General features: G+C 42.8%; 2 protein-coding genes across 5 annotated transcripts in view; one reads left to right on the top strand and one right to left on the bottom strand.

Moving 5' to 3' along the window:
• LOC311140551 (focal adhesion kinase 1-like) overlaps positions 1–26,871 on the bottom strand; it is a 98,751-nt gene that overhangs the window by 34,993 nt on the left and 36,887 nt on the right. For both annotated transcript variants that reach the window (XM_084175655.1, XM_084175656.1), the window contains 4 exons: positions 23,788–23,875; positions 20,681–20,760; positions 20,460–20,522; positions 13,402–13,456 (listed from right to left, as the gene is read on the bottom strand). In XM_084175655.1, the coding sequence (XP_084031781.1) occupies positions 13,402–13,456; positions 20,460–20,522; positions 20,681–20,760; positions 23,788–23,875 (286 nt within the window). The remainder of the gene's footprint in view (positions 1–13,401; positions 13,457–20,459; positions 20,523–20,680; positions 20,761–23,787; positions 23,876–26,871) is intronic.
• On the top strand, positions 3,462–8,546 carry LOC311140675 (cytochrome P450 2F3-like). Of its 3 annotated transcripts, none has more exons than XM_084175849.1 (2): positions 3,462–3,587; positions 5,828–8,546. In XM_084175849.1, exons 1-2 carry the CDS (start codon positions 3,582–3,584, stop codon positions 7,310–7,312), a joined length of 1,491 nt encoding a protein of 496 aa, XP_084031975.1. In that variant the 5' UTR covers positions 3,462–3,581; the 3' UTR covers positions 7,313–8,546. The 3 variants fall into 3 exon arrangements, with proteins under 3 accessions (XP_084031975.1, XP_084031974.1, XP_084031976.1); XM_084175848.1 differs by having other exon boundaries at positions 3,462–3,681; XM_084175850.1 differs by having other exon boundaries at positions 3,463–3,592.

The raw sequence follows: 26,871 nt of genomic DNA, 5'->3' as shown, positions 1-26,871 counted from the left end.
ACGGATAGGCAGACTGAATCGAGTAATGTTTAAAGCCTTTATCATTAAAAGTGCTAAGAAAAAACATCCATATAAAGTCTGACGTGCTTAAATCCAATGGGTTATTTCCTAGTATCGATACAATCGATTTATTACATTTTAAAACGATGTTAGATTGATATATGTTGTCCAAAAGGCCAACTCGCCGAGCACAGATCGATGTACTTGGATCATAGGAATATAAATCGATACATCGATGTAGTAGATGGATCGTTACACCCCTAGAAATCAGAATATAAATATATTATAGCACTGGGGGAGCACCTAGGCATACAGCTCACCCCAACTCATTAAACTAACCCGCTATAACAACTCACTAACCAAACTACAATAGCAACCCCACTTACTATAGCTAACCCATGGCCTACCTATCTAAAACGTTCACTTTTACTACTGCAATGTACTGCTACTAGTACTTCTGGGTTACTAGGTACTACTACTACCTAGTCTCCCACTGAAGGCTACTATCAACTACTTATAAAACTACCACTCCCTCTACTACACCTGCCTGAAGGCTACTATCAACTACTTATAAAATTACCACTCCCTCTACTACACCTGCCTGAAGGCTACTATCAACTACTTATAAAACAACCACTCCCTCTACTACACCTGCCTGAAGGCTACTATCAACTACTTATAAAACTACCACTCCCTCTACTACACCTGCCTGAAGGCTACTATCAACTACTTATAAAACTACCACTCCCTCTACTACACCTGCCTGAAGGCTACTATCAACTACTTATAAAACTACCACTCCCTCTACTACACCTGCCTGAAGGCTACTATCAACTACTTATAAAACTACCACTCCCTCTACTACACCTGCCTGAAGGCTACTATCAACTACTTATAAAACAACCACTCCCTCTACTACACCTGCCTGAAGGCTACTATCAACTACTTATAAAACTACCACTCCCTCTACTACACCTGCCTGAAGGCTACTATCAACTACTTATAAAACAACCACTCCCTCTACTACACCTGCCTACATTCTTCAACACCAACAAACTTCTTCCACTTAGATGCATCATCATATTTCTCTCTCCAAGTAATAGCCTAAAACTCCTATTGAGTGAAACTAGTAGTCTGTGTAGTTATTTGTGATGAAATATGTGATCTAACTGCCCCACACTCCAAAGTAATAAGGTTGATATAGTAGTGAGACATGATATTTTTAATATATTTAACTTGGACTATATTTCACTGCTTCGCTTAAGAACAACATTTTAAACTTCTTCGACTACCACACATTTTACAATTTGATTTGATTTAAAGTCACAATGCTCTATTACAGGGATAGGCAACTTTGATTGGGGGTTGGGGGCCACAAAAAAATCTGACCTCATCATGAAGTGCCGCAGTGGCTTGTGGGTCTTAGTACCCTCATCCATACAAACCCATGCAGCCAGAGCCGGCCCTAGCCTTTTGGGGGCCTTAAGTGACATTTTAAATGCAAATTTCCTGCAATCCTACACATTTTGCAATAGGGTGGAGAGAATTTTTAGCAGTTTTTAATATGATATCTGAGTGAGAGTCACTAACAAAATCAATGGGGGCCCCCCGGTCGGTAATTCGACCAAGATTACTAAAAGTTTAGATAGCTGGCTAGACTAACTTACCAATCTAAAAAAGGTTAGCTGACATTGGCTAATTGAGTGACATAACAAGAGAATACCTGCTGATGCACAACCACATTTTGAAAATGCACCTTGTTTTTTTATACTATTCTAACTCTCAACAGTAAATTGAGACCCTGATCTTTCTTCTTTCGTTTTTGGAATTTGATCCAAGGGCCTACAAAAGCTTCCTAAGACCAACTGACTAGCGTTTTGCAATGAGCAAGACACACAAACTAATACTACAGAACAGAAAACATGTGGATTCATATTAATGTGAGCCTAGCACCTATTTCTCAATGCCAGAAATGCATTTAATAGTAACTTAGAGCACCCCAAGAAAACATTCCCAAATTACAGTCTTAAATACATTTTTATAATATTGTAATGATGTTCTAAAAGTTGGGTTTGAAGTTTTCTCCAAATCAGCTCTATCTTCAGAAACAATCCCATAACGCCCCGCAGTCAGCGTCACACGGTGGGGAAATACAAAGCCATGCTCACCCTTCGTGTCCTCGTGGGTTTGTCCGTAGGCGTAGACAGTAACAAGCTAACAATTGCATTTTTATTCATCTTCTCCTTTTTTGATAAACTTTTTAGTGTTTAGTGAAGTTTATAGTTTAGTTAAGTTTTTGGCCACGCAATGAAAAATGTGGATACGTTTGTGAGAATGTGGCAGGCGAATTGGGCGTCTACTCGTCAATCGGCAGTCTGAGGGGCACATTTCATCCCTGAGAACTTCCACGGCTATCAACAATGGAAGGAGGACTTCAGCAAGAAGTCTGTCCCTACCATCAACTTGGCTTCTGAAGCATCTCAAGCAGCCAGCAGCATCGAGCATTATCACAGGCTTTAGCGAGCATGGAAGTGAACCAGGTAAGGGGTATGATCTTTGTGCCTCTGTAACTTTCTCACATATCATTATTCACGATTCATTCATGATTATTCGTAATCATGGTAGTATCCACATTCATGTAGAAGTGTTTAGAAACATATTCTATTTTTATTTACAATAAAAGTGACAATGCATTATTTACTATTCATTTCTATTGGGCACAAATTTATCTGAAACACAACCAAAGCAAAGTGCAAATGCATCCAACACGTTTGTAGAGTCACAAGCTTGATGTAGTCATTGCGTTCTAGGAATATGGGAACAAATACTAAACTTTTGACTACTTTAATACACATAGAAATGAATTTGTCCAAATACTTTTGGTTCCCTAAAATGGGGCGACTATGTACAACATTTCTAAACTGTTCACCCGATATGGATGACTACCCTTTAAATTAAAGATGACAGTCTGCACTTTAACCTCATAGTCATTGTATCATTTCAAATCCAAAGTACAGAGCCAAAACTACAAACAAAGTGTCACTGTCCAAATACCTTTGGACCTCGTTGTCAAATCTCAAAGTAACAAAGTCATCGAATTGAGTGTTTGTTCAATGTTCAAAGCATCCTGAATACACCTGACCTGTTTTCCACCCTGGTCATAGGCATATAGCCATGTCAAAATACGCATTATTGCAGGAAATTAGGTTTAAAACAGTTTAATAAAAAATACAAATAAATGTTTTAAAACCTAGACAGACACAGTATTAGATATTAGTCCTTTCCACTCCTGCTGATTCCTGCACTGTTATCTTCTTTGTTAAAGTTGGCCTCAGGTTGTGAAAAAGCAGGAAGGGGTGAAGGTGAAATCTGTGTAAAGTATGTCAGCACGACTCAGCAGCCAATCACATCATCCGTTGTTCACCTCTGTTCCAGTACAGTAAGTTCCAACACACACCCTTATCTCTGCACACACACACTCACACACACAGTCAGGCAGGCAACAGAGACAGACAGCAACACAGAGAGAAGGGAAATACTAAAGAGAGGAGGGTTAAAGAAGAAGAACAACAACAACAACAATGAAGGTTAAGTATGTAAACATGGTTATATGAGCTATTGGCTCACTCCAATATGGTATCCTTCCGCGCCGCAGGTTACATTCCGAGTAAGGATTTTCAGGTTAGTCCCGGGGTCAATTCCAAATTAATTAGAAATTCCAATTCCATTCTTGAATTCACTCATGAAGTGGAGAATTTACGTTGAATTAAATTCTATTTAATATTTAAGTTATGCAATTGAATTGAAAATGGACTGTTTGGACTTTTTGAATTGGAATTGAATTATAATCTTTGTAATAGAATTGGATTTGAATATTTTTACATTTCCCAGTTAATGGAATGAATGCACATAGTATCAAAAATGTACTGTAGGATTTGTAATTAATAATTTCAACCTCTACACTCTTAGAAAAAAGGGTTCCAAAAGGGTTATTCGGCTGTCCCCTTTTTGGTTACAGGCAGAACTATTTTGGGTTCCATGTAGAACCCTCTGGGGAAAGGGTTCTACATGGAACCCAATAGGGTTCTACCTGGAACCAAAAGGGTTCTACCTGGAACCAAAAAGGGTTCTTCAAAGGGTTCTCCTATGGGGACAGCCGGAGAACACTTTTAGTTCCGGATAGCACCTTTTTTTCTAAGAGTGTATTCCTATATTTCCAGTATAGCTATGCTGTCTGAACAGTGACATGATGAGGCTGAAAGCCTGAGGGAATTGAATTTGAATTTGTGAAATTGTTGGGGATAATTTTTGGAATTTAACTAACATTGGAATTCAGAGGAATTTAATTATTTCTGAATTCAAAATTTGACCTGAAATCTGAATTGAATTCAATGTAATTTACAGGGAGAGAGAATTGAATTATAATTGCATTTGTGGAATTGACCACAACCCTGGTACTGCGTCTGCCCTCCTCAAATATCTACCGTGGCACTACTTCCATCTTGTGTCCTTTTTCAAGGCGTCGTAGATCACCGACAAAAAGGATTGGAGTGATCCAATATAGTGCTACATAACAAAGGTTACGTATGTAACCATGGTTATGGGAGGTATTGGATCACTCCAATATGGTATAACAGTACAAGAAGAATCGGTGAACTAGTCTTTGGCCAGACAAAGAGCAAAGTCCATTCCGGAGCAGATCAATCATAGTTGCTGTGTCCCTCCGCCCCTTCCCAGGGAAGCAGATACAACACGAAGAACAGCCCTCCCGACCACATAGGTGGGGGCAACATGTGCTAGACAGCGCCCAACTGGCCGAGGCACAAACGTCAGTCTGAGCCCGTGAGGTAGTAACTCCTCCAATAGAATGTGCCACCACAGCAAAAGGCAAAGGCCTGCCAGCCACCCGAAATGCTGCAGTAACAGTGTCCACAATGCAACGTGAGAGTCTGTTCAGATAGGCCCTGGCCCAGAACTCTCTCACCCTAGCAAACGAAAGCTGATAAAACCTTTGCATTGGCTGTGTCTGTGAAAGTAAGTGTCCATTGCCCCAGCCGAGCACAACACAACAAGCCCCTAGTTCACCAGCAACGGCGGGAGAGGCGTATGTAGACAACTGTAATGGCCGGTTCAAAGGATGGAGGTCGACACTCCTTTCATCTGAACCCATTCAGAAATATTCAGTCAACCAGGATGTCAACACTAGAAGACCCTGAGACACAGGCACCAGAGCTGATGCGGTACCGGCAACGGAATTGGAGTTCGTAGCCCTCCAGCAATGTATTCAGTACCCATGGGGGCTCCACCTGCCTCTCTCAGTTTGCTCTTTGGGACTGTGAGAGGCTGCCAAGGCCGGCGGCAAGCACGTCAAATCAAAGTGTATTGGTCGCGTACACAGTTTAGCAGATGTTATAGCGTGTGCAGCAAAATGCTGTAGGACAGGGAGAAAGCACATTAAGACTCAATTAACCTAGCTAGCTAACTTAGCTAGCTATCTTAGTCAACTAGCTTCTCAAGGTTTGATGCAGTCAAGACAGGTACTACGTAATCATATTGGATGATAAACAACCTAGCTATGACAAGTTAGAAGTAAGTCTACTATCATACAAATGGACTTTTCTGCCGCTTCCCTCACTCTGATCAGACCACGTCTATTACGGAACTGGGGGGGGGGGGGCAGCAGCACTACCCGGTACACAGGACTAATCAGAAAATCCTTACTCTGAATGTATCCTGCCGCGCTGAAGGATACCATATTGGTGTGATCCAATATAGTGCTACATAAGAAGAAGAACAATAACAAGATACATTGTTGTCTGTTTTGCAGGCTGGAGCAATGGAGATGTGGAGTAGCGTGGTGTTGGGAGGCCTGCTGTTGGTTCTACTGTGGTTGTTCAGGCTGAGGAGACAGAGACACGTCCGTCTACCCCCAGGACCCCGAGCCCTGCCGCTGCTAGGCAACCTGCATCAGATTGACAAACAGGCCCCCTTCAAGACCCTCACCAAGTGGAGTGGTGTGTATGGGCCAGTGATGACAGTGTATCTGGGGACCCAGCAAGCCGTGGTGCTGGTGGGGTACGAGGCAGTCAAGGAGGCTCTGGTGGACCAGGCTGAGGACTTCACAGGACGAGCTCCTGTCCCCTTCCTGGTCCTAGTTACCAGGGGATACGGTCTGGCCATTAGTAATGGGGAGTGTTGGCGCCAGCTGCGTCGTTTCACTCTGACCACGCTGAGAGAATTTGGGATGGGCCGTAAGAGGATGGAGGAGTGGATACAGGAGGAGAGCCAACACCTCATAGAAAGTCTGGACGGCACTAAAGCCGTGGCCTTCGACCCCCATCCATTCCTGAGTCGCACCGTGTCCAACGTCATCTGCTCCCTGGTGTTCGGCCAGCGCTTCGGCTACGAGGATGACAACTTCCTGCACTTGCTCAACATCATCTCAGCCGCACTGCGCTTTGGAAGCAGCCCCTTGGGACAGCTGTACAACATCTTCCCCTGGCTGATGGAACGCCTGCCTGGTCGGCAGCAAGTCGTATTCGGCCAGATGGACGAGCTGAGAAGCTTTGTGATGAAGAAGATCCACGAGCACCAGGAGACCATGGACCCAGGCAACCCTAGAGACTTCATAGACTGCTTCCTCACCAAACTCAACCAGGAGAAGGATGTGTCCTCCTCTGAGTTCCATTATGAGAACCTGGTGTCCACAGTGTTGGACCTCTTCCTGGCAGGAACAGAGACCACCAGCACCACTATCAGATACGCCTTCATGCTGCTTCTCAAATACCCCGACATTCAGGAGCACGTTCAGCAGGAGATTGACACAGTGATTGGCCGACAGCGCGTCCCTCAGATGGAGGACAGGAAGTCCCTCCCTTTCACAGAAGCTGTCATCCACGAGGTGCAGCGCTTCCTGGACATCGTCCCATTGAACCTCCCGCACTATGCCACCAAGAATATCTCATTTAGAGGGTACACTATCCCTCAGGGCACCGTGATCCTCCCGATGCTGCACTCTGTTCTGAGAGACCAGGACCACTGGGCCACGCCCACAACCTTCAACCCCAATCACTTCCTTGATCAGAACGGAAACTTCCAGAAGAACCCCGCCTTCTTGGCTTTCTCTGCAGGTAAGCGTGCCTGTGTGGGGGAGTCTCTGGCTCGTATGGAGATCTTTCTGTTCCTGGTGTCTCTGCTGCAACGTTTCTCCTTCTCCTGCCCTGGAGGACCTGACAGCATTGACCTCAGCCCAGAGTTCAGCAGTTTCACTAACGTGCCGCGTCACTACCAGCTCATCGCTACCCCCCGCTGACCAGGAGGGGAATTGCAGCTGCACCACAAGAGGAGCACTCAGGAGGAGGAGGAGTAGAGATGAGGGAGGGAGGAGGGACAGGTGTCTGTTTTTTGTTTTGTTTTTCCTGACCATGGGAGCTTTGTGATGCGTGTCCTTTAATAATGAATGCTTGGAGTTTTATTATTTTTTATTCTTATTATTCTTTACCCCTTTTTCTCCCCAATTTCATGATTACGATTTTGTCTCATCGCTGCAACTCCCCAATGGTCTCGGAAGAGGCGAAGGTCAAATCATGCGTCCTCCGAAACATGACCCGCCAAGCCGCGCTTCTTAACACCCACTCGCTTAACCCAGAAGCCAGCTAAACCAATGTGTTGGAGGAAACACCGTAATACTGACAACCGAAGTCAGCCTACAGGTGCCCGGCCCACCACAAGGAGTCGCTAGAGCGCGATGAGCCAAGTAAAGCCCCCCCGGCCAAACCCTCCCCTAACCCGGACGACGCTGGGCCAATTGTGCGCTTCCCTATGGGACTCCCAGTCACTCCCAGTGTGACGCTGCAACACTGCGATGCAGTGCCTTAGATCGCTGCGCCACTCGGGAGGCCATCCTTGGAGTTTTTTCTGGTCAGTACAGTTGGATCAGGAGAAACTCAGGGCCCTGGGAGTGAGGAGTGGGGAGGAAGTAGACTGGTTGGACCAGACAGTAATGTAATGTATGCTGAGGATTAAGGCCAGTGTAATTTGATGAGAGTTGGAGGCCAATTTGTCAGGCCGGCTGTCAGTCAGGGGGTCTAGTTACCAGTGTATCTTTCACTTTATCAGTTTCTTTGTGTCTCAGCAACTAAGTCAATGTGTATGAGGCAGCAATGCCACAAAAAAATATGATGGCTCTTAGATGGCAATCACCTCACACTCTCCCAATTCGCCAGTGGATACAGTTTCTATTAGAAGTTATAACATTAGACTTATCGACAGCGAGAATGAATGATGCTAGTCAATAGTGCTGAGCGATTAGTGCTTTTTGAGGTCAGTTAGGTTTCGGTTCCATTATTAAAAAATAATCACGGTTTTCATTATTTTTTTAAACATTAAATGCACTCTGCATTATGTGGGTTGAATGCTGTAACAACAAAGAATAAAACAATTAATAAATGTCCCATGATGGTAGTGACTTCCCATTACTGCTGATCACTTATTAAACATAATTTATTCACATTACTTTACTTTAATAAAATATTTGTTTCATTTGATGACTTTATTTCATTCCAAGTCATCATTTCATCTCTATAGAACTGCTGCCTATGCTGTCTGACAAAATCACTATACTTTTATGACTGCCGAATAGCAATGATCAATCACTTAGATCATGTATTTTCAGGTAGCGATACAGTATACAGTGGGGAAAAAAAGTATTTAGTCAGCCACCAATTGTGCAAATTCTCCCACTTAAAAAGATGAGAGAGGCCTGTAATTTTCCTCATAGGTACACGTCAACTATGACAGACAAATTGAGAAAAAAAAATCCAGAAAATCACATTGTAGGATTTTTAATGAATTTATTTGCAAATTATGGTGGAAAATAAGTATTTGGTCACCTACAAACAAGCAAGATTTCTGGCTCTCACAGACCTGTAACTTCTTCTTTAAGAGGCTCCTCTGTCCTCCACTCGTTCCCTGTATTAATGGCACCTGTTTGAACTTGTTATCAGTATAAAAGACACCTGTCCACAACCTCAAACAGTCACACTCCAAACTCCACTATGGCCAAGACCAAAGAGCTGTCAAAGGACACCAGAAACAAAATTGTAGACCTACACCAGGCTGGGAAGACTGAATCTGCAATAGGTAAGCAGCTTGGTTTGAAGAAATCAACTGTGGGAGCAATTATTAGGAAATTGAAGACATACAAGACCACTGATAATCTCCCTCAATCTGGGGCTCCATGCAAGATCTCACCCCGTGGGGTCAAAATGATCACAAGAACGGTGAGCAAAAATCCCAGAACCACACGGGGGGACCTAGTGAATGACCTGCAGAGAGCTGGGACCAAAGTAACAAAGCCTACCATCAGTAACACACTACGCCGCCAGGGACTAAAACCCTGCAGTGCCAGACGTGTCCCCCTGCTTAAGCCAGTACATGTCCAGGCCCGTCTGAAGTTTGCTAGAGTGCATTTGGATGATCCAGAAGAGGATTGGGAGAATGTCATATGGTCAGATGAAACCAAAATAGAACTTTTTGGTAAAAACTCAACTCGTCGTGTTTGGAGGACAAAGAATGCTGAGTTGCATCCAAAGAACACCATACCTACTGTGAAGCATGGGGGTGGAAACATCATGCTTTGGGGCTGTTTTTCTGCAAAGGGACCAGGACGACTGATCCGTGTAAAGGAAAGAATGAATGGGGCCATGTATCGTGAGATTTTGAGTGAAAACCTCATTCCATCAGCAAGGGCATTGAAGATGAAACGTGGCTGGGTCTTTCAGCATGACAATGATCCCAAACACACCGCCCGGGCAACGAAGGAGTGGCTTCGTAAGAAGCATTTCAAGGTCCTGGAGTGGCCTAGCCAGTCTCCAGATCTCAACCCCATAGAAAATCTTTGGAGGGAGTTGAAAGTCCGTGTTGCCCAGCGACAGCCCCAAAACATCACTGCTCTAGAGGAGATCTGCATGGAGGAATGGGCCAAAATACCAGCAACAGTGTGTGAAAACCTTGTGAAGACTTACAGAAAACGTTTGACCTGTGTCATTGCCAACAAAGGGTATATAACAAAGTATTGAGAAACTTTTGTTATTGACCAAATACTTATTTTCCACCATCATTTGCAAATAAATTCATAAAAAATCCTACAATGTGATTTTCTGGATTTCTTTTTCTCATTTTGTCTGTCATAGTTGACGTGTACCTATGATGAAAATTACAGGCCTCTCTTATCTTTTTAAGTGGGAGAACTTGCACAATTGGTGGCTGACTAAATACTTTTTTTCCCCACTGTATATATCATGTTGACTGGATGTCCTTTGGGTGGTAGACCATTCTTGATACACACGGGAAACTGTTGAGCTTCAAAAATCCAGCAGCTTTGCAGTTTTTGACACAAACCGGTGCGCCTGGCACCTATTATCATACCCCCTTCAAAGGCACTTAAATATTTTGTCTTGCCTAGGGCTGTGGCGGTCATGACATTTTGTCAGCAGGTTATTGTCATGCAAAAGTCTGCCGGTCTCACGGTAATTGACAATTAATTAACATAAACAAGTTTAGCATCTCCAGGCCTCCACACATACAAGCCGCTGATGTGTGCCTTTGGAACATCGACATTTAAAAAGTCTAATAAATCAATTTAGTATACGCCATCACAATAAATCCATTATTTATTTTTGTTAGGTCTAAAGAAACATTATGATCTGAGAAAAAAGTATTTTAGAACAACAGAATATGAGTTGGCCTACTGTATGTTATCTGACTATGTCATGACTTCCTCCGAAGCTGCCACCTCTCCTTGTTCGGGCAGGCTTCGGCGTTCGTCATCACCGGCCTTCTAGCCACTGCCACTCCTCATCTCATCATTCCATTTGTTTTGTCTTGTTTATTACACACACCTGGTTCATATCCCCTCATCAGTACCTGTATAAGTGTTCCCTCTGCCCCCTTGTCATTGTGTGTGATTCTTTATTGTGGAGGATAGTGAAGCTCGGTGGAGCTCCTTGTAATTTGATTCGCCGGGATATTTCCCAGTGTGCCTTGTATTTCCAGTGCACCTGTTTTGCACACTGGAGTGTTTTGACGCATGACTGCGTAACTCTGTGGTTGCGGAATAAAGCCTGTTATTCTGTGATTTACCCTCCTGTGCCTGACTCCTTTGACATCACCTCATCACACCATGCCATAGGCTGTAGGCTTGTTCATTTAGCTGACAAGATCAAGATATGCTTAAGTCCCATGCCATTCTTTTATATTATATGATCTTATAGTAAGAAGAATATAATTGAACTGAGCTGAATAAAATAGAAAGGATATTTTTTCCATTCTAGAAATCAAAACATATATGAGCTGCATGATGCGACTATAGGCTATTGATAATTTGAGAAAGTCGGCAAAAAAAGCTTGTGCTCCATTCCTTACCTCAGGCTGCACAGCTGTTCTCTCATCAAGTGTTCATATTTTCACTCATCAGACTATTCTCAATTTAATGTTGTCTTTACTAATATGTCAAATTAGTTTGGATTTAGAATGGTCCATTATCAAATGGCAGGAACAGGGGCAGGGGAAAAAAGAAGTCATCCATATGCACTCGAATAGGGAATGGAAGCCGCGCGCTCGAGCCGGTCAGTCTTTCAGTGATGCTGAATAGGATACTTCAGTTTTATAGCGGAGCTGTGCTTAATATGAGCAGCTGAGAGATAAATATAAGAACACTTATTTCACTCCACGCATTAACTAGTGTTTGAAGAGCATGCAGCCTCTCGCTGCGCTACAGTTGATATTCCACCCAAACGCTTGCACGCTGACTGCGGTCGCCAGTTGTACTGTCTTTCCTCCGACACATTGGTGTGGCTTGCTTCCGGGTTAAGCGAGCAGTGTGTCAAGAAGCAGTGCAGCTTGGCAGGGTCGTGTTTCGGAGGATGCATGGCTCTCGACCTTCGCCTCTCCCGAGTCCGTACGGGAGTTGCAGCGATGGGACAAGTCTGTAACTACCAATTGGATATCATGAAATTGGGGAGAAAAAGGGGTAAAAAAAATAAAATAAGGCCATGCATATAAAATAAACAATTGTCCTCCCTCATCTTAAACGGCACCGACCGCCACTGGAACCAAAGTGTTGGTCAGTGTTTCCCAAGGGACCCTAATTACATTTGATGGATGATGTTATATTTAGACAAAGATGTTAGAATATAGGCTCTCTGATTCAGAACATACCGTTGCACAACTTCCTAAGACCAACTAACTAGCGTTTTGCAGAGAGCAAGACACACAAACTAATACTACAGAACAGAAAACATGTTGATTCATATTAAGAAGCAACGTGAAAAGCAGTATCGTTCTTGTTTTGGAAGAATCTGTCGCGTGCATGCATTGATAGCATGCTGAGAGAATGTAAACGGTGAGGAACCACAGAGTTTCTAAACCCATTGGCCCAACTACTGGGAACGCTTTGCAATGCAGACTCGATAAACCAGCCCGGGGTTTGGGCTTTGGCAAGTCAATGGGAGAAGTGAAAAATGTGTCCTTAGTTGTTAATTTTCTCGAAATCTAAAAGCAAAACCTAAATTGACAAACTGACACATTTTCATCTTCATCAAAAACAACTTTATATCGAAGGACTGCCTTTGATTTGACAGCCTGTACATGCGAAGTTTGGCGCGACACAACCGTTAGACCCGATGACATGTTTCTGCGCATGAGCTAAGCTAGATAACGTCGCTATGACATCACCTACAAGCGTGATCTGGGATTTCTATTGGAGAAGCAGTTTCTAGGCCTTTTTATTAAAATTATCTTTGGAGGAACTGTGTTGCCCGCTTGAGTGACAGGGGTTGGGGTTTGGTGTGCTGGAAGCAAGGAGCCGTGGGAGGGAGAGGCAGGCATTTTTGGCGGTGCACGAGGGGGGAGAGAGAGTGTGAGAGGCTTGCTTATGCCAGCAGCTGGACACAGCAGCTGGGCCAACACTTTTATTATAGGAGTCATGAGGATTATGCACTGTTTGACAAATTCATGGTTTTATTCGCCCCAAAAATAGGACGTTTTGATTGAGGTGACCAGGTACAATGTGTAAATCGCACCAGCGCAACTAATGACTCATACAGCCAAGTCAAAGGGTCGCAAAATGTGACTAAATGGTTGCAGTCTGGGGCCCTGTAAGGGCAGACGCAGAAACAAGAAACAGAGAGGATGAAGAGAGAGCCTGAACATTCTACCGGAACAGTTTCCAACAAGACTGTGAGGTTTGGGCAGAACTGGGACACCTATTCTCTGGGGTAAGACTACAAGGAGCAGCCAGCCAGGTAATGACACTGATTCAATCCGAACAATGGCATCTCCCTGTTTGCAGAGGCATATGTTTCCCCCAGGATTGGGAAAGGGAGCAAAGCAGGTTCTTACCTTCACAGAGTCCAGCAAACTCTTGGGGAAGAATCTTCGTAAACCCACATCTTTTCTGCAGAGGACAGAGCAGAAATGGGTCTGAATTACAGCATTGATCAACAAGAATATGTGCTCATTACACCAAACGAGGTCAGCAGCAGGTGAAATTGAATGAAACATCTATAACCAGAGTAGAGATTTTTTAATTTATATCAATTTAAATTGTGTTTTTTTTCGAGCCATTTTTATTGTCACTGACTCGGTATCAAGCCTGGCATCTGAAAACACTACTTCTAAAATTCATTTTTTAAATGGAGAATTATTTAAAAAGAGATCGTCTTTAAAACAGCATAATTCCCTCTTAAAGCACCACTCTGTTTTCAGTTGGCTCCAGATAGAGCACCTGTCAGCTGGTAGATGGCAACAGGACTGAGGCCATTTCCATAGCTAGTCACTGTGTAGTCAACCCCACACACTCACCATCCCTCCATAGCCCTATCATTTGGTTAAGTGCCAGCCAGTCTGGCCTAGATATAGAACATCACCATTCATACAGGCAGTTTGGCTGACTATTATCTGAGTGTGGTGGAGTGGTGTTGTTCTGGCTCTGCAACACACAGTCAGTCAGAAAATACATCCTAACGCAAATTTGTCCAGAACTAACAAATCGTTTGCTTTGTGAACATAAAGACACCAACGGCCATTCGCCTCCACCACCTTGCTCTAATGAGGAACATAAAACTCTAGCTCCTGATATAGGCTGCGTCCCAAATGGCACACTATTCCCTATAAATAAAAATTAATATAAATAAATACTGCATTACTTTTGAGTAGTGAGTCAAAAGTAGTGCACTATGTAGGGAATAGTGTGCCATTTGGGATGTAGCCATAGCCTACACGCTGTTGCTGATAGGGCAAATCTTCAGATTGCATCTATTTGTTGTGAATAAGCCAGAGCCAGGATTCTGTGGTAACCGGTGGTTACAGTGTGAAGCTGCTCAGTGGAACTGACAGCATTTTAACTACTTTGCACATACGAAACAAACAGAATATCAGAAAAAAATATCAAATTCACAGTTTATGCTACAAAACCAACTTACTAAGAGGTTTTAAAAATAGGTTATATTTGACTCAACATTCCATGACGTACACTAAGGCATTGTTGGCAGAATAGAAGGATGCGTATCTCTTGTGTTCGCAAATTCACTCTGTCTATCTAGCTAGCTACTCCGATTTCAGAGCACTCTGGCTGAGTGTGCCAGAGCGCAGAATAACTGATGAATTTATGAACGCGCAACACCCACTGAATATGACCGTGTCAGCAAATGTAGGCAAAAAAAGTAACAGTTAGTCACAAACACTTTAAACAGCCTAACCAACTCTGCTAGGGCGAGTAAAATGGTCAGAGTGAGGTGTTCTCTCATTTGTGTCTGTAAGTAGCTACCTAGCAAGCTAGCCAACTTTAGCCAGTTAGCTTGGGTGCTTGGTTAGGACAGGCATGGATTGGCAGGCAAGCTGCAGAAGGACAAGTATGCTACAATTCCCCATCGTTTATCAGTGCAATTTTGATTGCCAACTAGCTGAACAAGTTTGAGAGGGTTTATCTAATGTTCCTTCGTTAGATTTTAGCACCTCTTGCTCTGGCTAACATTAGTTGTTGATCTTGTTGTTGTTGATGTGCATAACTGAGGGAGCGATAGCCTACCTTTCATGGTTGTTTGATCAACAAGACTGTAAAGTTCCCAAATGTAAGAGGACTCCCGTGGTATTTGCAGAAATCCATTCAGGTGTATTTTGTGGCTTTTGGCGAATGCGTTCTAATGATCTAAAGTCACGCTGTTACAACTGCCTGTAAACACACAGTCCAGTTCTAAGTGAATGATGGCAGCCCTGTGTGGCAAATGGCTTGTTTGCATAAAGGCCTACTGTAGCTCTGATTGGCTATGGCGCACCGGTCTGCATAGACTCTGGTCCTGGACAAGAGAGATGTTTTTATTAGGTTTTATTTGCTGCAGTGTCTATTAATTGTCTAAACACACGGCTGCTTTCCCACTCTATATTGCTATAGAGCTTTCACAAATGCCTTAATAATTCACAAACATTCTAAGAATTTATGAAAACTTGAAAATGACCATGTCTAAGTGCTCGCTGGTCAGAAAATGTTTTAAAAAGTGTCATATTTTTCCTGGGGGTGTATATGAAGAGATTTGCATAAGATTTCATGTTGCTAAAATGCTGTCAGTTCCACTTTAAATGACTTTATTTGAGTTCAGCATGGCTGCCTCCCAGCAGGAACCCTGGGATGCATCCCAAATGGTACCCTATTACCTAATACAGCACTACTTTTCACCAGGGCCCTATATAGGGAATAGGGTGCCATTTTAGACACATCCTCGGTTAAACTGACAGACGTTACCAGGCAGCCACCTTCCCAGAGTGTGAAAGGCATTGGTAATGTAAACACATGTTTCCCATGCCAATAAAGCCCTTTGAATTAAATTGAAAGGACTATAAAATAGTGGGGGTCCTGTTCACAGTATCACAGTGTCATCACTGGGGTCTGGGGACATTATAATGACGCTGTAGGAGATGACTGAGAATGAGGATAAATTACTCTAACACTATAAATAGATCAGACACATTTCAACAGAGACTATGTCCCAAATGGCACCCCATTTCCTATATAGTGCACTACTTTTGACCAGAGATATAGGGAATAGGGGGCCATTTGCGACGCGGCCAGAGTGAGAGGTTCAAGAGGAAGACAGTCAATTTACACTGGCCTACATACGTCTAGTCAGAGAGGACACACACGGCTCATAGAGGTGAACTATAGGATTTATGTGCACAGACGGTGTTAAGATGTGTATGTTGTTAATACAGAAATACATCATTTTTAAAGGTCCAATGCAGCCATTTTTTTTTTCTCAATATAAAATAATTTATATGTAACAATTAAGTACTGGGATTGTTTTAAACTAAAATGGTCAAAAATAAACAAAAATAGCTTCTTAGCAAAGAGCAATTTCTCAAGCAAGAATGTTGTTAGGACGGTCTGGGAGTGGTTTGAGTGGGAAGGGGAAAACTGAAAACGATCTGTTATTGGCAGAGGTTTGGAACTCTCTTTCTTATTGGTCTATTAACTAATTAACCGCCTGGTGATGTCAGCAGGCAGGCCAAAACTCCATCCCACCAAAACAGGCTGAAATTTCAGGCGGTCTTTTCACTAAAACGCCTTATCAACTTTTTCCCAATTCCACAGTATTATTATTCTAACTCATAGTGTGGAAATATACACTACCAGTCAAAGGTTTGGACACACCTACTCATTCAAGGGTTTTTCTTTATTTATACTATTTTTTACATTGTAGAATAATATTGAAGACATCAAAACTATGAAATAACACATATGGAATCATGAAGTAACCAAAATATTGTTAAACAAATTCTTCAAATAGCCACCATTTGCCTTGATGACAGCTTTGCACACTCTTGGCATTCTCTCAACCAGCTTCATGAGGTAGTCACCTGGAATGCATTTCAATTAACAGATGTGCCTTCTTAAAAGTTAATTTGTGGAATTTATTTCATTTTTAACGCGTTTGAGCCAATCAGTTGTGTTGTGACAAGGTAGTAGGGGTATACAGAAGATAGCCCTATTTGGTAAAAGACCAAGTCCATATTATGGCAAGAAAAGCTCAAATAAGCAAAGGGAAACGACAGTCCATCATTACTTTAACACATGAAGATCAGTCAATACGGAAAAAAATACAGTCGCAAAAACCATCAAGCGCTATGATGAAACTGTCGCTTATAAGGACCCCCACAGGAATGGAAGACCCAGAGTTACCTCTGCTGCAGAGGATAAGTTCCTTAGAGTTACCAGCCTCAGAAATTACAGCCCAAATAAATGCTTCACAGAGTTCAAGTCACAGACACATCTCAACATCAACTGTTCAGAGGGGACTGTGTGAATCAGGCCTTCATGGTCGAATTGCTGCAAAGAAACCACTACTAAAGGACATCCTAAGAAGAAGAGACCTGCTTGGGACAAGAAACACAAGCAATGGACATTAGACCGGTGGAAATGTGTCCTTTGGTCTAGAGTCCAAATTTGAGATTTTTGGTTCCAACCACTGTGTCTTTGTGAGACGCGGTGTGGGTGAACGGATGATCTCCGCATGTGTAGTTCCCACTGTAAAGCATGGAGGAGGAGGTGATATGGTGTGGGGGTACTTTGCTGGTGACACTGTCTGTGATTTATTTAGAATTCAAGGCACACTTAACCAGCATGGCTACCACAGCATTCTGCAGCGATATGCCATCCCATCTGGTTTGGGCTTAGTGGGACTCATTTGTTTTTCAACAGGACAATTTTTATTTTATTTATTTCACCTTTATTTAACCAGGTAAGCCAGTTGAGAACAGGTTCTCATTTACAACTGCGACCTGGCCAAGATAAAGCAAAGCAGTGCGATAAAAAACAACAACACAGAGTTACATAAACAAAACATAAAGTCAAAAATACAACAGAAAATATATACAGTGGGGAAAAAAAAGTATTTAGTCAGCCACCAATTGTGCAAGTTCTCCCACTTAAAAAGATGAGAGAGGCCTGTAATTTTCATCATAGGTACACGTCAACTATGATAGACAAAACGAGAATTTTTTTCTCCAGAAAATCACATTGTAGGATTTTTAATGAATTTCTTTGCAAATTATGGTGGAAAATAAGTATTTGGTCAATAACAAAAGTTTCTCAATACTTTGTTGTATACCCTTTGTTGGCAATGACACAGGTCAAACGTTTTCTGTAAGTCTTCACAAGGTTTTCACACACTGTTGCTGGTATTTTGGCCCATTCCTCCATGCAGATCTCCTCTAGAGCAGTGATGTTTTGGGGCTGTCGCTGGGCAACACGGACTTTCAACTCCCTCAAAAGATTTTCTATGGGGTTGAGATCTGGAGACTGGCTAGGCCACTCCAGGACCTTGAAATGCTTCTTACGAAGCCACTCCTTCGTTGCCCGGGTGGTGTGTTTGGGATCATTGTCATGCTGAAAGACCCAGCCACGTTTCATCTTCAATGCCCTTGCTGATGGAAGGAGGTTTTCACTCAAAATCTCACAATACATGGCCCCATTCATTCTTTCCTTTACATGGATCAGTCGTCCTGGTCCCTTTGCAGAAAAACAGCCCCAAAGCATGATGTTTCCACCCCCATGCTTCACAGTAGGTATGGTGTTCTTTGGATGCAACTCAGCATTCTTTGTCCTCCAAACACGACGAGTTGAGTTTTTACCAAAAAGTTATATTTTGGTTTCATCTGACCATATGACATTCAACCCAATCCTCTTCTGGATCATCCAAATGCACTCTAGCAAACTTCAGATGGGCCTGGACATGTACTGGCTTAAGCAGGGGGACACGTCTGGCACTGCAGGATTTGAGTCCCTGGCGGCGTAGTGTGTTACTGATGGTAGGCTTTGTTACTTTGGTCCCAACTCTCTGCAGGTCATTCACTAGGTCCCCCCGTGTGGTTCTGGGATTTTTGCTCACCGTTCTTGTGATCATTTTGACCCCACGGGGTGAGATCTTGCGTGGAGCCCCAGATCGAGGGAGATTATCAGTGGTCTTGTATGTCTTCCATTTCCTAATAATTGCTCCCACAGTTGATTTCTTCAAACCAAGCTGCTTACCTATTGCAGATTCAGTCTTCCCAGCCTGGTGCAGGTCTACAATTTTGTTTCTGGTGTCCTTTGACAGCTCTTTGGTCTTGGCCATAGTGGAGTTTGGAGGGTGACTGTTTGAGGTTGTGGACAGGTGTCTTTTATACTGATAACAAGTTCAAACAGGTGCCATTAATACAGGTAACGAGTGGAGGACAGAGGAGCCTCTTAAAGAGGAAGTTACAGGTCTGTGAGAGCCAGAAATCTTGCTTGTTTGTAGGTGACCAAATACTTATTTTCCACCATAATTTGCAAATAAATTCATTAAAAATCCTACAATGTGATTTTCTGGATTTTTTTTCCTCAATTTGTCTCTCATAGTTGACGTGTACCTATTATTAAAATTACAGGCCTCTCTCATCTTTTTAAGTGGGAGAACTTGCACAATTGGTGGCTGACTAAATACGTTTTTCCCCACTGTATACAGTGTGTGCAAATGTAGCAAGTTATGGAGGTAAGGCAATAAATAGTCCATAGTGCAAAATAATTACAATTAGTATTAACAATGGAATGATAGATGTGCACTGAGATGATGTGCAAATAGAGATACTGGGGTGCAAATGAGCAAAATAAATAACAATATGGGGATGAGGTAGTTGGGTGGGCTAATTTCAGATGGGCTGTGTACAGGTGCAGTGATCGGTAAGGTGCTCTGACAACTGATGCTTAAAGTTAGTGAGGGAGATAAGAGTTTCCAGCTTCAGAGATTTTTGCAGTTCGTTCCAGTCATTGGCAGCAGAGAACTGGAAGGAATGGCGGCCAAAGGAGGTGTTGGCTTTGGGGATGACCAGTGAGATATACCTGCTGGAGCGCATACTACGGGTGGGTGTTGCTATGGTGACCAATGAGCTAAGATAAGGCAGGGATTTGCCTAGCAGTGATTTATAGATGGCCTGGAGCCAGTGGGTTTGGCGACGAATATGTAGTGAGGACCAGCCAACAAGAGCGTACAGGTCACAGTGGTGGGTAGTATATGGGGCTTTGGTGACAAAACGGAATGCACTGTGATAGACTACATCGAATTTGCTGAGTAGAGTGTTGGAGGCTATTTTATAAATGACATCGCCGAAGTCAAGGATCGGTAGGATAGTCAGTTTTACGAGGGCATATATTTTGATTTCTTTAACACTTTTTCTTTAACACTTTTTTTGGTTACTACTTGATTCCATATGTGTTATTTAATTGTTCTGAAGTTTTCACTATTATTCTACAATGTAGAAAATAGTATAAATTAAGAAAAACCCTTGAATGAGTAGGTTTGTCCAATCTTTTGACTGGTACTGTATATAAAACACAGGAAAATCTAGTTTTTGACTGCACTGGGCCTTTAAGTAAAATAATCACTTACTCTAATAATTCATAATTCGATTTCTTATCCAGGGCATTCCCTCGCATTTCCCTAAAAAATCTCCTGTAACAGAAAACAAAATATAGAAAAGAAATTGTGAGTAGTATATATATATCTTACATTTTGAGATCAGATTATGGAATATTGGATGTGTACATGAATTCACTGTTTATAACATATCAATTGCCACCAAAAACTCAAGTATTTGAAATAGAACTCACCTGATTTCAAGGCAGCCCAATTTAAGTGCAATGTCTTGGTCGACTTGATCTGCTACCTCCAACATGTAGTCACTCTTGACCTGAGAAACATAATTACAGTCTCCATGACAAAGTGAACTACAAAAGTAGTAGTGAGCAATGTGAATCTACTGTGAGACAGCAACAGCTAGAGAGAAGCAGGTCGTTAGTTACTTGTGGTTGTCCTCAGATGCTTAGCTGGTAGAGCATGGCGCTTGCAACGCCAGGATAGCTGGTTCGATTCCCTGGACCAACCATGCGTAAAGAAGTTATGCATGCATGACTGTAAGTCGCTTTGGATAAAATCGTCTGCTAAATGGCATATATTATTATATTATTAATTAGTTAGTCTGATTGAGCTGCAGCTGATGGGTCCAGCTCACATGGACGTTAATGAGGCTACCTCAGTTCTCTAAGAGAGGAAACACCAGAGCTGACCGTGTATTTAACAGCAGCAGGTGACCGTCCTATCACCTCTGACCAGAACATCAGCCATCAATGTCTTTTCATTTCTAGGTGGTTCTATATGTTCGTAAATACCCAGCAGGTGATGGCTAGCAGACTGTAGCCACACGCTGCTTTCAGCTGTTGGACTTTCTGGTGGGTTTCTTCTCTAAGAACCTCTGGCCAGCAGCCCAGCAGCTATATAACGCACTCTCAATCCCACTGAACCACCCCAGCAGGGCCGTTTCACTGTCACCAGCAGCTATATCATCTCTGAAGTTATATAGCTGCTGGTGACAGTGAAACGACCCTGCTGGGATGGGGCCATGTGACTGACGTGCATCCCAAATGGCACCCTATTCACTGTATAGTGCACTACTTTTGAGTAGGGCCCATAGTAGGATGCAGCCGTTTGACCAGGACCCATAGGGTGCTATTTGGGACAGCCTGAGTGACTGTATCCAGGCAGGAAGGATGGATGGACAGCCAGGTCCACAGTGTTTAGTGGATGGAGTGGGACACACGGTGATGAAGAGGAGGCTCTCTCTCTCGTTACAATAAGACTTCCAGAAGGAACAGGGATGCTGACTCTAGTCATACATGCTGACTCTAGCCATACATGCTGTCTCTAGTCATACATGCTGTCTCTAGCCATACATGCTGTCTCTAGTCATACATACTGACTCTAGCCATACATACTGTCTCTAGCCATACATACTGACTCTAGCCATACATACTGACTCTAGCCATACATACTGACTCTAGCCATACATACTGACTCTAGCCATACATGCTGTCTCTAGCCATACATACTGACTCTAGCCATACATACTGACTCTAGCCATACATGCTGTCTCTAGCCATACATGCTGTCTCTAGCCATACATACTGACTCTAGCCATACATACTGACTCTAGTCATACATACTGACTCTAGCCATACATACTGACTCTAGCCATACATACTGACTCTAGCCATACATACTGACTCTAGTCATACATACTGACTCTAGTCATACATACTGACTCTAGCCATACATACTGACTCTAGCCATACATACTGACTCTAGCCATACATACTGACTCTAGTCATACATACTGACTCTAGTCATACATACTGACTCTAGCCATACATACTGACTCTAGCCATACATACTGACTCTAGCCATACATACTGACTCTAGCCATACATACTGACTCTAGCCATACATACTGACTCTAGTCATACATACTGACTCTAGCCATACATACTGACTCTAGCCATACATACTGACTCTAGCCATACATACTGTCTCTAGCCATACATACTGACTCTAGCCATACATACTGACTCTAGCCATACATACTGACTCTAGCCATACATACTGACTCTAGCCATACATACTGACTCTAGCCATACATACTGACTCTAGCCATACATACTGACTCTAGCCATACATACTGACTCTAGCCATACATACTGACTCTAGCCATACATACTGTCTCTAGCCATACATACTGACTCTAGCCATACATGCTGACTCTAGCCATACATACTGTCTCTAGCCATACATACTGACTCTAGCCATACATACTGTCTCTAGCCATACATACTGTCTCTAGCCATACATACTGTCTCTAGCCATACATACTGACTCTAGCCATACATACTGACTCTAGCCATACATACTGACTCTAGCCATACATACTGACTCTAGCCATACATGCTGACTCTAGCCATACATGCTGTCTCTAGCCATACATGCTGTCTCTAGCCATACATGCTGTCTCTAGCCATACATACTGTCTCTAGCCATACATACTGACTCTAGCCATACATGCTTTCTCTAGCCATACATGCTGTCTCTAGCCATACATTCTGTCTCTAGCCATACATACTAATTCAAACTCTAGCCATACATGCTGGTCAAACAGGCTGACTGCTGCGCTTCACCATTGTTAAGTGAAACTATGGTGAGCACAGCAGTCAGACTGGTTTACAATGCTAGATGCCTAGTGCCTACCTACAAACAATGCTAACATGCTTGCTGTGTGATACAATATGAATGTACTTTTCAGCTGCTGGTGAAACTAAGCTCAGTGTTGTCAGTCAGTCTGCTGTCAGTCAGTCTCTCTCTCTAGACCCCTGGTCTCCTCATATGGAAACACCCATTTTTCTTCCCTCTAAACAGCAGCCATTTACAGTATAATGATCTGACGTTGCGTCTCACACTGACATCCTCTACCTGTTGTGAAGAAAATCACAATACACAATACTGTATTTCTCTGATAAACAGAGTGAGAAGAACACGACATGGTTTCTGTCCTCAGCTGATGGTCCTAACTCAATCTGAATATGGTTTCTGTCCTCACCTGATGGTCCTAACTCAATCTGAATATGGTTTCTATCCATACCTGATGGTCCTAACTCAATCTGAATTTGGTTTCTGTCCATACCTGATGGTCATAACTCAATCTGAATATGGTTTCTATCCTCACCTGATGGTCCTAACTCAATCAGAATATGGTTTCTGTCCTCACCTGATGGTCCTAACTCAATCTGAATATGGTTTCTGTCCATACCTGATGGTCATAACTCAATCTGAATATGGTTTCTATCCATACCTGATGGTCCTAACTCAATCAGAATATGGTTTCTATCCTCACCTGATGGTAGAAGTAGTTCAGTGTAGGTTTGTCTTCTGAAAAATGGTTCAAGAATCCTTTTGGCAAGTAGCGTATTCGTAGCTCATACCTGCGGAGAAAGAAATGCCATATGGTTAGCTTGGTGCTAACGAGGATGAAGGACAACTCAGAAACAAGGTTCCAAGGGAATACATTCACAACAACCTCTGTGTCTTGTTAAACAGTGCTGTGAATGTGTAGGCTGTACGGTACCAGTCAGCAGCTTGTCATTATTCTGTACTTTCCCAGAGGATCCCTTCATATGGAGCTGATCAAAGAGATTAGTGAGACTGAGGGTGCGTCCCAAATGGCACCCTAATATCTACATAGTGCACTACGTTTGACCAGAACTTTATGAGCCCTGGTCAAAAGTAGAGCACTATACAGGGAACAGGCATCATCGAGACATCATCATTTTTGAAAGGGAGAGACCTCCATGATCATTCCTGGAATAACTATAACATCCAGCCACAGCCTTCTGTTCAACCTACAAGGTGAAATAAACTACTGAACAGCTTGAAATAGCTGCTTGGTTCAAACTCTGTTCCAAACCTGTTCCTTCTAATTACAAACTCTTTGACGTAGAGAAAACATTTCCCGGCTCTGTCGTATCAGATCAGATGGTCTTTGAATGTAGTTCTGGTGTTCTATACTCTGCTGTGATCTACACTAGAGAGAGATAAGTACATTGTAATTCTATGTGTAAAAGGCAAGTCATTCATTTGATGTCTGTATGAATGGCTTGAGGACAGTGTCGTTGGTATTGAATGAGTATTTTAGAGTGTCTGCTGGTCTGTCAACACTTCCATTAAACCAGTGTTCTAGAATGTTTCTTCGATGAACATGCTATTGATATCCAGGCTCTGTCGCAGCCGGCCGCGACCGGGAGACTCATGGGCGGCGCACAATTGGCCCAGCGTCGTCCAGGGTAGGGGAGGGAATGGCCGGCAGGGATGTAGCTCAGTTGATCGAGCATGGCGTTTGCAACGCCAGGGTTGTGGGTTCGATTCCCACGGGGGGCCAGTATAAAAAAATACCGGTAATATGTAATCACTAACTGTAAGTCGCTCTGGATAAGAGCGTCTGCTAAATGACTAAAATGTAAATGTAAATGTATATGACTGTGAGATCCAATTTCCAAGACAAGTTTCCCTTCGAGGACAATCAAGTAAATTAGGATAATTTTCTCCTAATGTATCAATCGCTTGCTTTTATTGTGCAACCTACACAGAAAGACAAGCAGTAACACACTCCATGGCATGAAAGCATTGAGACGATTATTTAGCTCCATTACTTCTGCACTGATGCCTGACTGAGAGGAGGTGGGGACAGACAGAATGAGCTTTGCTGTGGTGGTTGTCGTCTACAGTATAATACATGCATCATCTCACTGTGTTCAATGGTGGGTCCTACCGTCCAATGCAAATACAATGCTGCTTAGGAACAGAACAGGTTGTTCTGAGAGGTAGAATGTCTTGAATCATTGAGTATTCTTAGAACATTCACTTCGAACATTTACATTCCATCTTGATTTGTGACCATCACAGATTGGATTCATATATAATTCTGAGAAGGCCAGGTTGCCAGGGTTTTAACTGAATCATGAAACGCCTGCTGTCATGTTTGTATTCTTTGGGAACATTGAGATATCTAACTAGGCCTGCTACATTATTCAAATGTATTCTTCCAGCTGGACGCATTTCAGAATTGAAGAGACCCACACACACACGCACACAAGCACACACACACCCACGCATACATATACACACAAGCACACACAGTAAGTTATAATAATGTGACTGAGAAGCAACCTGCTCCAGAGAACAGTAGTATCTGTTAGAGGAAGGCTGGATAAAGTTCTAAGTACGTCCTTTAACTCCCAAACATGTCAACACACTGCTCTGTCTGGCCATGAAGGAAGCAGTGAGGGGGAGTAGTGTCTGAAATATCACCCAAATAAAAGGTTATGTCTAGACATTGCTCTGCTATCTCTGATATGGCATTTCTATCTCCATATCTTCCACTCAGTCATGAGTAGAAGGGAATATATCAGCATTAGGCTCCAACATCAAACACTGAAGTCACATCAACAGATAGTAATTAGAGAGGACTGAACTATCCTCCTCAACACTTTATCAGTTGACTTTGGCAGCGAATCTCTCATTGTATGTCTAATTTCCCTTCCAATAACTGTGATGAGACAGGAGGAAACATGTATCTTAGACTATAAAGGCCTAATTACATTGGAGCGCCATATGGAGGGTTTTCAGTCTGCTTCTGAGGAAGCATGATTTATGCAGGCAGATTGGAAGGATATTCAAGGCCACTCGGCCAAACTAACTGGATAGCAACAATTCGTTTTCGGTTCCCAATTCCTCCATCCGTGGGTTTACATTTGAAAATACAAGGCACACAAAATCCTGATTTCACCCCCGTACTGCATTCATCAAATAACCAAGCGCATTACAATGACATTGATTGCACACATCTCCATAGTAACAAGGTCTCTTCGTTCCATGACATATTTTAGCCCCTTGGCTTTGCCACTGGACTGAATCCATGAAAACAACCAAATTTGTTCCAATTTTTTCTCTTCCCAAAAACAGGCAGAGGAAATCTTCCATTTTAGCTAGTGAGTACTAGTTAAAGACAATTCAAGCACGTTCAAGCGTTTCAAGTGGCAAGGCTGTAGGAAGGATGTCTTACTCATATAATTGAGTTATGAATTAAAGTTATGTAAAGGTTTTATACGTGCGCTTATAGTGCATTATGACGATGGTATTCATAGGAAGTGTTTGAATATTTATATTAAAGCAGAATTACATGGAACCAATATGCATAAAGGTGGCAGTGCCAAGGCTTTTAAGGTGAAACAGCAGCGTAAATACGGCTTTATAAAGTGTTTCAAAGTCTCTATGTAGCCTGCTCCCAGATCAGTTTGTGCTGCCTTGGCAACGCAACAATGACCATAGGAGTTGGTCAAACAGCACAAACAGAACTGGGACCAGGGACGGATCAGCAGTGTAAATATGGCTTTATACAGTATGTGAATATGTCTCTGTTCTA

The sequence above is a fragment of the Coregonus lavaretus genome (genome assembly GCF_964263955.1).
Source record: "Coregonus lavaretus genome assembly, chromosome: 13".
Taxonomy (NCBI): domain Eukaryota; kingdom Metazoa; phylum Chordata; class Actinopteri; order Salmoniformes; family Salmonidae; genus Coregonus; species Coregonus lavaretus.
The sequence above is the reverse complement of the archived record's forward strand: the minus strand, read 5'-3'. Positions and strand labels throughout refer to the sequence as shown.